The 13,241-nt window shown below is 44.9% G+C and overlaps 1 protein-coding gene across 1 annotated transcript in view; it reads right to left on the bottom strand.

Annotated features, from left to right (window-relative positions):
* Creb5 (cAMP responsive element binding protein 5) overlaps nt 1-13,241 on the bottom strand; it is a 404,708-nt gene that overhangs the window by 237,256 nt on the left and 154,211 nt on the right. Inside the window, exon 5 of the mRNA XM_052720440.1 lies at nt 6,308-6,480. Within this exon, the coding sequence (XP_052576400.1) occupies nt 6,308-6,480 (173 nt within the window). The remainder of the gene's footprint in view (nt 1-6,307; nt 6,481-13,241) is intronic.

The raw sequence follows: 13,241 nt of genomic DNA, 5'->3' as shown, positions 1-13,241 counted from the left end.
ATCTCTGCTGTGGGCCACCCAGTAGGTAGATAAACGCACACTCGTACACCGTGACCAGGCTGAGCCTCAGCAGCTCCTGTGCGTACGTGATCCTGTCCTTTCAGACATACCCACATGTCTTCCATGGCACCAGACCACGTGTGATTTGGAGTTCAACAAGACCTCCATTCGGAACTCTGCACATCACCAGATGGTGACTTAGGACATTTTATTTTTCTTCCTGGCCAGTAAAGTAGGGATAGGGTGGAATATAATGTCTACCTCTCAAGCCATTAGAGAATGATAGGAAATACCACCCAGAGCTGCCTTGGACCTCCCACATCCTAAGTATTAGATAAATCTCAGCTTCCTTATCATCAGTACTAGTCTCCCAACCAAGGACTTTCCTAACAATGGGCTTGAAGCCTCTGAAGGAGCTACAGATTTCTCTGCCAAGTAGACCAGCCCTGCTGTATTCCAGATGAGCAGCTAAGACACAAACACACACTGATCCACTGAGGTATCAGAGTCCATAACCAGATTCACAAACAAGAGCGAGGCTGCTTTTCTGCTCTTTGGGACACTGAGCCACATGCTCAGGCCTTCTGGCCCTACCCCTTCATCTGGCTATAATACTGTGTGGTGTTACAACCTTTGAATGTTCAGAAACATTCTATTTCCTCAAGTATCAGTACTTAATGTTTCGTTCCACACATAAAACCCTGTGAGTGGAAGACTGCTGGCCCCCTTGTCAGAGGTAATTTCTCAAGGCTCTGCATGGGATTTAACGGAAGCCATATGGTTAAGTCTGTCAACCCTCCCAGAAAGCATCCCCCTGAAGGCCCCTCGTAAATGTTCTTGGGGCTGTGAAAGATCTAGCAATTTTTAAACAATAAAGCTATGTTCATAGCCGTGATATTCAGCAAAACACAAAGCCAAAGCAGGAAATAATGGCTTCTGGTCTGAATTACTCAAACAGAGCTTCGAGTTGTCCTGCTTGAGGGCTGGAGTTGCGGTGACAACCTGAAATCTACCCCTACTGCCTCCAGCAGGAAGGAACTGGCCAGGATGCCCCCAACTTCAGCCTATGGTGGACAGTGACAGTCTCAGCTAGGCTCAGTTTGGCTGAGGCATTTAAGAAAACCCTTAGCCAGGGTGGTGGTACAAGCCTTTAATCCCAGCACTCGAGAGGCAGAGCCAGACTGATCTCTGTGAATTCGAGGCCAGCCTGTTCTACAGAGCGAGATCCAGGACAGGCACCAAAACTACACAGAGAAACCCTGTCTCAGAAAAAAAAAAAAAAAAAAAAAAAAACAACAACAAAAAATCCTTAATGATGGGATCAAACACAGGACGCGCAAGCACGGTTTTAACCATAAGATGCCTTATTATTTAGATTTTTAAACTGCCTGTCTGTGAATGCAGCACTCCCCAAACCCTCCTTGTTTCCTTTTTTCCAGGGAAACAGTGACAGGACCCCTTACTTCCAAACATCCCTGCCAGATGGAACTTAGAGTGGCAGTGACAATGGCATCCAGCAAAGCCTCCTGTTCCCCTCCTTGGGAAAAGCAGCAGCAGCAGCAGCAGCAGCAGCGCTCTGGCACCGGAGCTTCACTTGACATTTTAGAGCTGAGTGTTTGTTCTTTTTTTTTTTTCCCTTGGGGTGCCCCTGGGCCATCGTCAGATATCGTTCACGACAGACAGCGATAGGAATTACAAAGAAACACTGGGAAAGCCACATAGACCAGGGTGGAAGCAGGTAGAATTCACACTCACAGCACCTTCTTATATAAAATGAGGTAGAATTCACACTCACAGCACCTTCTTATATAAAATGAGGTAGAATTCACACTCACAGCACCTGCTTATATAAAATGAGATTTGTTTCTGGAAACTTCGTGCAGTTTATTGCTAAGAAATAGCCCCACCTTTCTTCAGCTCCATGCAAACAGATTTGACGACCTGATCCCCAATCGCTACACATGATGTGGACATTTGCTCCCCACAGACTAAAATTTGAGTAAAATCAGGGATTTCCCACATAAGCAGCTTCATTTATGCGTTCTGTTGAAACTAATTGCTAGATCCCCTAGTACAGCTGGCTAATTTGCTAATAGAACCACATTGCAGAATATTTGTACACTGAGAAGATGTGTCTTTGCCAAGGTGTCTTCTGATTGGTTTAATAAAGAGCTGACTGACCAATAGCTAGGCAGGAGAGGATAGGTGGGATTTCTGGGGAGAGAGAGGAAAAGGAGAGAGAATCCAGGAAGCGCCAGGGAGACACTGAAGAGGTTGGACATAAGGTACAGAGTAGAGGTAATCGAGCCATGTGGCAGAATGTAGATTAATAAAAGCAGGTTAATTTAAGTATAAGAGCTAGTGGGACAAGCCTAAGCTAATGGCCAAGCTTTCATAATTAATAATAAGTCTCCGTAACATTATTTGGAGCCTGGCGATCCAAAGGAAGTCTGACTACAGAATCAAAATGTTTCAGGTTTATATATTCTGACATCAAATGTGTAAAATTCCCATAGTAAGCAATTACTGTGAAGTCACGCTCATATGTGAGCATGCATTTCCCCGATATACAGAGAATTCAAAAGCAAGAAGAAAACCCATAGAATCAGTCAACAGTGCCTCCAACAACCTGTTAGAACTCCCTCCTGTTGACCATTGTGGTAGAACTCCATGTCCATGTCATATTCATCACTCTCCTGAAGAACTACTGAGTATAACCATCTACCACCCCACAGAGGGGAAGACTTCTCCAAGAACACTTGGATCTCTTAGGGTTATATTCATCTAGCTTCTCAGCTAATCTTAGGCTCCTCCAGAAATGTCCCATGAGATGAGAGAGAATGAGAGGCGCATGGGATTTACATTACCACTACCTGCTCATGTACTATTTTTCCCAGGCTTTGCTGTCTTGATCCTAAATTAATGAGCGTGTTATATGATATCTAATAAAAACGACTGGGGTAGAGATACTGTTTGGAATGTGCCACATAGTTGGTTCAAGGCTAAATCGATTTCATCTCTTGTTAACACATGCTTGTTTTCTGTCTCTCTTGTCTCTCCACAACCCCATAGCTCATTTTTTTTTTATCCCATCTGGGAAACTTATCTCCTAAAATGCTCCCATCAATCAGCCAAAGACACTCTTCCTGACAGGGTATCTGCCAGTTTTACTGAGCACAAGCACTCACTGGTTTGGGGGATGCCTCCCACACTCTCTAGAGCTGTGTGTTTTCTAGCCTGCCTAACCACCCAAGTGCAATCTGGGATATTTATACTTCCCTCCAGTTTCTATCGAGATAATAGCACTACTTTGAGAGAACTGAGCCCAGGGCAGAGCAGGGGTCGCCATGGAATAGAATAAAAGCTGAATCTGCTGCTTAACAGTATTTCTTCAGGTTTTTATCTTTCCACTCATTTGGTCTGCTTTGTCTCAGTGTCTGCCCCCCCCCCCCAGTATGAAAATTAGATGCCTACAAGGACATGTACCCTTTGTCCCGGAAACCTTCGTTGACGACTGGCACCACATCCATTTTGCAGACCTTTATATCCAGCCTCTAAGTTTAAGCTTCACAGCATGAAAGGAGAGAGAGAAAGAGAGAGAGAGGGAGGGAGGGAGAGAGGGAGGGAGGGAGGGAGGGAGAGAGAGAGAAAGAGAGAGAGAGAGAGAGAGAGAGAGAGAGAGAGAGAGAGAGAGAGAGAGAGAAGAGAGAGAGAAGACACGCCAGGATGGCCCAGTGAAAAGGAAGGAGAAAAGGGGAGAGGAGTCAGGCGGTCCGTCTCCTACAAAGTTCCAGTTGTGAACACACCCACTGGCCACAGCACAAGAGTGTTGTGCGTGGGCACAGGTGGGTCCCAGTCTCTCTGGCTGGATGCAGCTTCAGTCCTGAGCCTGAATGAAGACTTTCATTGCTGTGTGCTGTTTTTGTTGGCCAATAGCCATGACAAACATTTGCAGGTGGCTTGGCCAGATTTTGACACTTAAATATTTGAGGTTGTGATAAAAATCAGAATATTACTACAATATGGTTCTGTATGCTGATGCATGTGCACATACGCATGCACACGCATCTCTCTCTCTCACACACACACTCATACTCACACACATTAGAATTTTTAAAAAGCTATCTGCAATTTCAAATGCTCATTTGCAGACGTCTCCCGAGGGAACTCGTGTTTTAAAATGAGCACTCATTTCCTCTTTGCTGAGGGAAATAAAAGAGCCAACCATCCCCAAATGTTACCACCTAGGGTTCCGTACTCAATCTGCTGGTAACAAGGGCAGGGCAGGGGCTTGCTGAGCCTCGCGATCTTCTGGGCGAGGCTTTGGATGGATCATATGGAGAAGCACCATAAGCGACAGGATGTGGGGGTCTTGAATCAACAGAGTAAGCGCGACAGGGAAGGATCTGAAGTAAAAGAAACAGCCTCCCTCAAGCTGGGCCATGAAGATAGAGTCCTAAAAGTGACAATTATCTCCTAGAACGCACCAGGAGAGACACACAACGCCTCCAAGAAGCAGAATGAATGGCAAAGTGACACAGCCTACAAATGTCACCCCAAATGTACAGTGTGGGGCCAGCTGGGTAAATTACTGACAGAGTCAATACCCAGCTTAAAATTTAGTGCTAGCCTTAAAAGGATTGCTTCATAAAACCCAGCATTGCATTCACAATGGGGAACACTAAGGGCCTCGGAGAGGGTTGTAGGTGAGGGTACGAGGGGCAGGCAGGGGGCTGCAGGGGGGAAGGAATGCCGTAAAACTGCTAGTAAACTCCAGCCCATTTTATGCTTTCCCCCCCTTTGAAAGAAAAATAAAATAATTATAATTAGCTTGCCCAGCTGTGAGTTTTCTGCCTGCAGTCAGGACCCAAGAGAGGAGTCCCTTGAGACTTAGATTTCGTTTTTGAATGAAGCCACATCACCCTCCTAGAACATAGCGGTTTTGAGCTAGTGGCGATACTTGCTTTCCAAGTCGCTTGAGAAGACATCTTTATCAGGGGTGCTTGCTAAAGTGACCCTAGCTTCTTTAGCAAAGGGAAGCATCCCAACACCCACACTCACTGTCCGTACTTGGAATGAGGCACCAAACACGCCCATGACAAATGAAAGAGGCATTACCTACAGTTCTGCTTTCAGCAGGTGTCCTTCTGATGAACTGAGAAACCTGAGAAACAGTTCCCTCTTCTAGAGCATTCAAGAAGGAGTAAGCCAAGACTGTTTCCTGTGGCCGCCGTTGGTCTCGGGGGAGACACATTGAAAAATTGTAAGGAAGCATCTAAATTTGCTTTAGTTCACCACAGCCGGTAGGTAGCACCTGAAAATTCAGGCTGCGTTCTGATGCATGTACCCACCCCAGCAAGTTCCCCTTCTGGTTGCAGCAGACAGTTCTGGGGACACGGAGCAGCCAGTTGTCGGCACCCAGCAGTGTCTACTTGGGAAGTCAGTGCCTCTCTTCCCTAAGAACCCACATGCTTCCCCATCTTGCATTTCATCTTAACTCTCTAGAGGTTGGAAAGAACACACTCCATCCTCATTCTGGAGATACAGAAGTTGGGGGGGTGGGTTAAGGAGGTTGGCAGGGATTCCCCATTTCTAAAGAAGCTATTGGGTAATGTCCACATTGCTGATGGTCAGACACTTTGAGTGGCAACGGGCTGGACCAGTCACATGGTATGAAGAAGCAAGAGCAATTTCCATCACATGATTTGAGTGTCAAGATACTTCGACCGGTTCCCTCCAATGTCTCATTGTTGCCTTTGTTCCACAAACGAGAGGGAAAGGGCCTGCTTCCATTGTTTTTTCTGTTTCAGGAATAAATATGAGCCAATGAAGAGGCAGGGGTGGGGGGCTGATGAGAAAGAAATAACAAGGAAGGGACGTAGGGAAGAAAGACCAGAGGAAAAGGCGGCCATGGAATACTCAGGTGGCCTAGCCAAGCAGCTGCAAAACTCCCAGGACGGGAAAGGGGGGTACACTGCAAGGAGGAACCTGGGCTGGCAGAGCTTCTCCCTGTTGTCCTGAGCACTCTTCTGTGGTCTGCACAATACCTACTATTTCTGCCTGTCACTCACAAATCTTATTTGAAGAAAAGAGGTCACAGAACGAATATCTTTCCCCCTCGACATCCAAGATTAAAAGAGCTCTCACCAAATGGAGACTCCTTCTCTCTCTTCTCATCCAAAGCTTCACTCTGACCTCTTGGCAGCATCATATCATACAGGAAAAACAACAGACCCAAGTCCCAGAAATGGAAAATATTCAAAAGCTTGCCTGAGCTCCCCCAGAGACGAGGAGGAAGTCTCCTTACCCGATCTGGCGGTTGGTGGAGGGAGCCTGTGTGATGACTGAGCTGGACTGGGGCGATGGCATGGCTTGCTGAATCACAACACTGGTGTCATGGTTGGGCATCCGTGTGCTGCCCAGCTGGTGAGCTCCAGGCCCCGACATCGTCCCACCGACTGGATTATGCATGGAGATATTCTGCCCAGAGAAGACAGAGGAGAAAGATCAGAAGGAGCCAATGTTCCATCACTCCCCAGCCCTCCATGGTCAAAACTGGACATTGGGTCTTGTCCAGGATTATGGCTCATTTCACTAGTCTTGTTATAACAACAGTTACGATGAGGTAAAGAAAAAAAAAAATGATTACTTACCCAAAGAGTAAAGCACAAAAGGAAATGCATTGACATTTGCTGAGGGTACTGCCACCAGCCATCCTGAAGGAAGGCTCACATGGTGGAGGCCGAGGAGGGTTAGTACAGACCCTATCTGACTGCACTAGAAAATGGTAAGCACAGAATGCTGTAATCTGGTGGATTTAGTTCTGCATCCTGCTTTGCATAGCATTGCACCAGGTTGATTTCCTTGTTCTCAGGACTACACCACCACAACCACGTATCTTCTTTTCCAGGAAACTAATACTTTCCTAGATTATAATTAGGATGCTGAGCAAGCTGTGGAGTGTGGAGGGATGGTTCTAATAGATCAAATCAGGGAACTGGGAGCCCAGTGACAAGGATAATACTGCAACATATGGCCTTGTCTCCACAAAATCCCCCTCTGACAACCATATGGATTAATGGAATATAGAACAGTGGTCTTGTCCTCCTGAGTACGGAATGGTGGTGTGTGGATCTGAGTGGCCCCTCAACAAATGCTATTGCCTAGATGAACTAGAGAAGGAACACAAAAATTGTCTGAGCCACACCACAGACTACTGTCATGCCTTGATTTCTGATGACTCCAATGGAAGCTATGTTGTTTGAAATTCAGAAATAAGCTAAAATAAAATTGAGTTAAATAACTTTACTAGGTAGAAAAGCAAGCTGGTGAGACAAGATAGAATGCACCCCAAGGCAGAAGAGAGTTGATCATGTTTTTTTTGTCACGTTGGGGCTGAGATGTGACAGAGTCAGAGCAGAGCAAAGGAAGAGAAAGAGCATGGTCAATCTGCTAATAGTCAAGAGTCTGAGGCAGATCCCTGTGCCGGCTGGTACCGTCCGTCCTTCCGTCTAGAAGGGTAGGCGACTTCCAGAGGTCAGTTGGATAGTAGGTTAAAGATGGGGTTGGGGGAAAGAAATGGAGTGTCACTTGCAATTCACTTGAGGAAAAAAAGTATATATCTGTCCACACTTTGGTGTTAGCAAGGGGAAAAAAATCGATGTTACCCAGGAGGCTGTGAAGTGGCCCTTTGAATTTCTTCTGCAAGGAGCAGGATTTCCTGCACTATGTGCTAAATGATGGTGATAACATGTAAGGCATTGGGGGTGGTTGCACCCATCACATGGCACCTTTCCCAGGTTTCTGATTTCTGAGCCCTAACCACACAATTTGTAAAGAGTCCAGATGGAAAATGGGCACCTGGTTCAGACTGAGAGCTGACTGTGTCATCACAGGACCCCAAAGGCCCCTTTTATACACTGGAAGGTTTTCCTGGCACGGGAAAACACTGTGGCTGGGCAAAGGGGAAAGGAAGGAAATGGCGTCTAGAGTTACGTGGCCATGCAGGCAGGAGTTTGCTATCTTTTCCTTTATAGGATCTAAAGATTTCACGAATCACTAAAATAATGATGGAAATGAAGATCATGTGTTCGTTTTCTCAAAAGTGAACCTTAATACCCTTACGTTCCCAGCTGCAGAACACTGTGTGAGTGATCTCTTGTGTTGTTTAGCTCTTCAGTGATACTCAAACGTTTCCCATATCGCTAATAATCACCTATATTTCAACAATAGGTCCAAAGCCTAGAATTCCCACTCTCGTTTTCATAATTATTTTATTGTGCTGTTTCTATTGGGTATCACTAAAGCTGTACAAGTTGATGTCTAGAACCCTATCATTACACACACAGAGGAGAATAGAAAAGTATGAAGTCTCTTTGAGTTACCCAGGACACCTCCATTTTTGGGGGGGTTGTTGCTGTTGTTGTTTTTGTTTGTTTGCTTTGGTCTTTCGAGACAGGGTTTCTCTGTGTAGTTTTGGTGCCTGTCCTGGATCTCACTCTATAGACCAGGCTGGCCTTGAACTCACAAAGATCTGCCTCCCGAGTGCTGGGATTAAAGGCAGGCACCACCACTGCTTGGCTCCCAGGACACCTCTTTTCTGTCATGCCCAGATACACTTTCAAATTCTACCAATTTACCCCAAGCACCCCTCCTCTTCCTATATTCCCATGCCTTCTTCCAGCAGCCTATACCTAACCACTGTCGTTTCCTGTCCTGTAGTGGGAGACTTCTGACTTTCTTCACTCCTGGCTCTTCTCCCTCCTCCTTTCCATATCACCACACCGAGAGCTCTTCAAAATGTATATTCAGTTACACTGCACACAGTGTAATACACAGCCCCACTCAAAGACATTGCAAGGCTTCTTTGCTTTGAAATCCACCAACAGCACTGTTTGTGACCTCTCCAACTGCTAGGGGACCTTTCCTACCAAGCAGTTGATCTAATCCTGTCAACACTCTAGTTCTTGGGGCCTCCTCCCACCTTTCTGGAATTCTCCTGCCCATATTCTGATCTTACTCCATGTCAGTACCACACCTTGTAAACATGGATTTTCGTTTTATTTTGGTTTTGTTTGTTTTTCTTTTTGACACCAATGGTCTTGCCAGGACTTCACCTTCAGCTCTCACACTGGTCATTCCATGGGAAGTCTTCCTTACTTCCCTAGTGATGGGAACTGTTTCCTTTAGAGGGATTTTTATAAGATTACAGCTGTGCTTAATTTTATGATTATTGGCCATTTCTGCCCTCATTTGTAATCGCTGTGAGAGTAGAAACTAAATCTGATTTTACTCTCCACTGTGACTCTATTACCATAGCACAGGTGAGTGCCTAGTGACCCACAGGACAGTGTTCCTAGGTATTCAGATTGGTGATCCTCACACCTTTATGGCCTGGTCAACTTTTGAAGCGCTAACATCTCATCTGCTCACCTTGGAACCTGAAAGCATGCTGAGAGCACTAGAGTTTTAGACTTAAAGGAATTTGTTCAAGTCTGGGCTAAAGAATTAAAGGAGATGAGAACCAAGAAGAAAGCTTGAAAGGGAAATCTTGGAAGCATGCTCAAAGCATCCCAAGTGACCACTTTGCTGTAATGACCAGCAACCTTCTTTATGTTTACGGACAAATTGAGGAAGATTAGGCTCAGGCTGCTCAACAAGGAACTCGGTTGGCTTTTGTGAGAGCAGAGCATGCATGTCAAGTTAGAGAAAAAAAGCTTCACCCCAAGATGCCAAAGCTCAAGATCTTTTTTAAGAATCATTAAAGAGAAAATAATTATCATCTAGGAAGAAGTCTTATATCCTTCCCCCGGCAACCATTGTAAAACGTCCCTTTATCTCTGAGGTCTCTACAAGATGACTCCTGAATTATATTTTCATCCCTTCACAATTTCCCAACATACACACTTAAAGTCTGCGTGCTCTCTAGCCTTCTTCCCCTAGACCCAGAGAGTGATTTTAAAACATTTTGGGAAAATCAACAATCTGGCAAAAGCATTCCCATTCCACATTTAGAGAAGGTGACTGTTTTCTTTAAGCATTACATAGGAATTCAAACATGAAATTATTTTCTGAGTTCACATTGTCCCAATTATGGATTCAAAACTTGTCTTTATTGATAAAAGAATAGTATTTTACATCCAGATAAATTCAACATCCAATTTCAAAAACACAAGGAGCGTATTATCTTGCTGAGTTATTTTTGATTGTGCAGGTGGGGAGATTTGAAGCTGGAGAAACCATGTCACCAAACAGATGATATTGGATGGATGTCAGTATACAGACAGAGATCAGATGTGTGCACTGAAGTTCGGCCTTTGGCCTTTTTGTGTTCGACATCTTTATCAACAGTTTGGATGAAGATATAAAAATTGTGCTTGTCAAATCTGCAGTTGACACAAAGTTGGGAGACACAGCTAATGTTCTGGAAAGCAGAATCAGGTTTTCCCTGAGCCAACTGTGTGATCTGGCTTCCAAAAATGCTAACATAAATCTAGGTTGTTTTAGAAGTGAAATGTCCTGATCGGGGAAGTAATTATTCCACAGTAGGGTACGTTAGCCTGACCACATTTGGCCACCACATTTTAAGAGGAAAATTGACAAATAGGAGGGAATGAGAGTAATGAATGAACTCCAAATGCATCGAGGGGAGAACGGCGGAGGGACCAGGGAATATTTAGTCTGAAGAGGGAAGACCTAGAGGGTCACACTACATGCCTTCAAATATTTGCAGGATTAGACACAGTCTGTCTCTCTAGAGGGCATCATTTCAGAGCACGGAATCATGATGCTAAGAAGTCACTTACAACCACAACTTGAGTATCTACGTTGAAGCAGGCACTATGGTAGATATTTTATAAACCACATCTTTAGTTGTTATGGTGATCCTTACAAGGTGGGCATCATTGCTTTCATTTTAAGAGAAAGAAAGCAAAAGTCACCATCACCTACGAAGCCACTGACCTCTGGACACCCTCAGTCTTATGGGTCAATGCTTCAAAACTATAGAGTTAACCTTCTATTAGAATTAGTTTATTAGTATGTAGAGATATCCAAGACAAAACAAAATATTCCATAAAATACTCATCTCCTTAGGTCTGGAGTAAGCCACGATGAATGGCCATCATCCATGGTTAGGGATGTTCACAACAGGATTCTTGTATCAGGAGGGAGATAGCACAGGATGACTTCCAGATCTCTCCCATGGCTAAAGCACCTTCACTTACATGGGTCATGCTTGGGTTGACACGTTTTAGATGATCAAGTACATATACTACTTTTGAAGTTGTACTGGTTTGAGAGTTAGTAGGCTTCTCCTATCCCAGTCTCCCCCATTGATGCCCAGTAGCCATGTAACCTAGATAAATTACTCAGCAACCTCATGCTCAATACCCTCAACATTAGACAGGGGTAGGGTATCCCAGGACCGCTCGGGTCTATCATTTCTCCAGCTTTGGCACTCCACAAGTCTCTTGCTACATCTTATGAGTCACTAAACATCCAAAACAGACTTTTGGGGCTGTGATTCATTGGCTTACAAACTGGTTTTTTTTTTTCCTCTTTTTCCTCTATAACCATAAGCTTTTGTGGAAGTGGACCTTCCGAAAATTATCACAGATGGAAGGGATCTAGCAAAGATGCTATCTCCCAGCCATTGGCTAGAAGCTCCATCGACTATGAAACAGTCTTGACCTAGCTTTCTTCCTCTTTGGCTAACACTCTCAGCTTGTCCTTGACATCTTCTTCCTTCTTGCCCTGAAATGCATTGTTTTCCAGTCATTGCTGTTCTGAGGCATGCAGGGTGTGAATGGGGTGAGAATCAGCGGAATAATAAGTCTTGATTGCATAGCCAGTGAGCTTGAGGTAGAGTGGTAATTGACTTTCTGCATGCATGGACTTGGAGTACAATATGCAAAAAAACAACTTAGTGTACAAGAATGGACATCCATGTTCTTAAGAAAAGAACTATAATTTCAGGGTGTGGTAATGAAGGATGAAGGGAAGTGGACCACAACTGAAAAGTAAAGCTTAACGCACAGTCCAACCAAGGAAGATTCCCACAAGGTTCTAAAATGTTATCTTCAAATCTACATTCTATCCAACTGCCCAGGTGTGGAGACTTTACAAGTTTCTTCATAAAGATCCGGGGTCATCCTGATGCGCATTTACAAGCCAAGTTGTGCAATCTTGGAGATGTCTGCATTTTAATGATGCCCGGGGAAGTTATGAAGACTTCCAGAACCTCCCAGGGCTAAATGTCCATGAACTGCATCCAAAAGATGCCTAAGACATTCACAGAATAACAACAGTCCTATCCCTCTGGATGGTACTAGACTTCTTCAGGAGGTAGAGGGAAGATGTTAGTGGGTCATGAGTTTTTCTTTGGTGCTCTCAGTAGCTATGGCAATATTTGGTGGCAGTCTTGCTAGGAGGGTAAGCTGATCTGCAGACGGGGGTAGAGTGAAGAATTAGAAGAGTCGAAGAGTCACAAAGTGGGAAAGACACCAGAGTCCACACAGGCTGGTGCCTTTCTCTCCATCATAGCTCTCTCTCTCTCTCTCTCTCTCTCTCTGTGTGTGTGTCTGTGTGTGTGTGTGTGTGTGTGTATGTCTAGCACTCTCCTTAATGGAGTCAGATAAAGCAGGGTGCACAACACAGGCAGAGAAAGCACACCTTGTAACTTCTTCAGGAAGGAGACAGGAGAGTAGAGTACAGGGTTCTCTGAAAACTCCGGCCTGGAGCGGCAACCAGAAGCTGTACTTTCTCCGAGTTTGCTTCTGGGGAATTTTAAGAGGGGCAGGGTACCAGGGGAAACATGAGCATGGGATCTGCTGGACATCGGGTCATGTCCACACCAGCTCTGTATCACTTGAGCATGCTGGTTTTGTTCTCTGAACCCTACCACCCTCAATTTACAACAGAGATAACCATCGAATGACGGGCTTGCAGCCAGGAGCATGTGAGACAGAGCTATCCCAGCACAGTGAGGGATAGCAACTACGTGTCGCTTTCCTTGTAGTAAAGTAACATGCAGCTCAGAGGGGGAAGGCACCTTCTCATGGCTCATCCCATGACTAATAAGAGTAGAAATCATTTTAATAATGGCCAACACTTATGCAACAATACCATAAGTCAGAAAATCCATTCAAAGCTGACTCTCAGCTAAGAGGTGAATAACGGCCAGATGGCGGTGGCGCACGCCTTTAATCCCAGCAGAACCAGGCGGATTTCTGTGAGTTCAA

This window comes from Peromyscus californicus, unplaced genomic scaffold (genome assembly GCF_007827085.1).
Source record: "Peromyscus californicus insignis strain IS unplaced genomic scaffold, ASM782708v3 Scaffold_6__1_contigs__length_162567912, whole genome shotgun sequence".
Lineage (NCBI taxonomy): Eukaryota > Metazoa > Chordata > Mammalia > Rodentia > Cricetidae > Peromyscus > Peromyscus californicus.
Note: the sequence above shows the minus strand (reverse complement) of the source record. Positions and strands in the feature narration are given on the sequence as shown.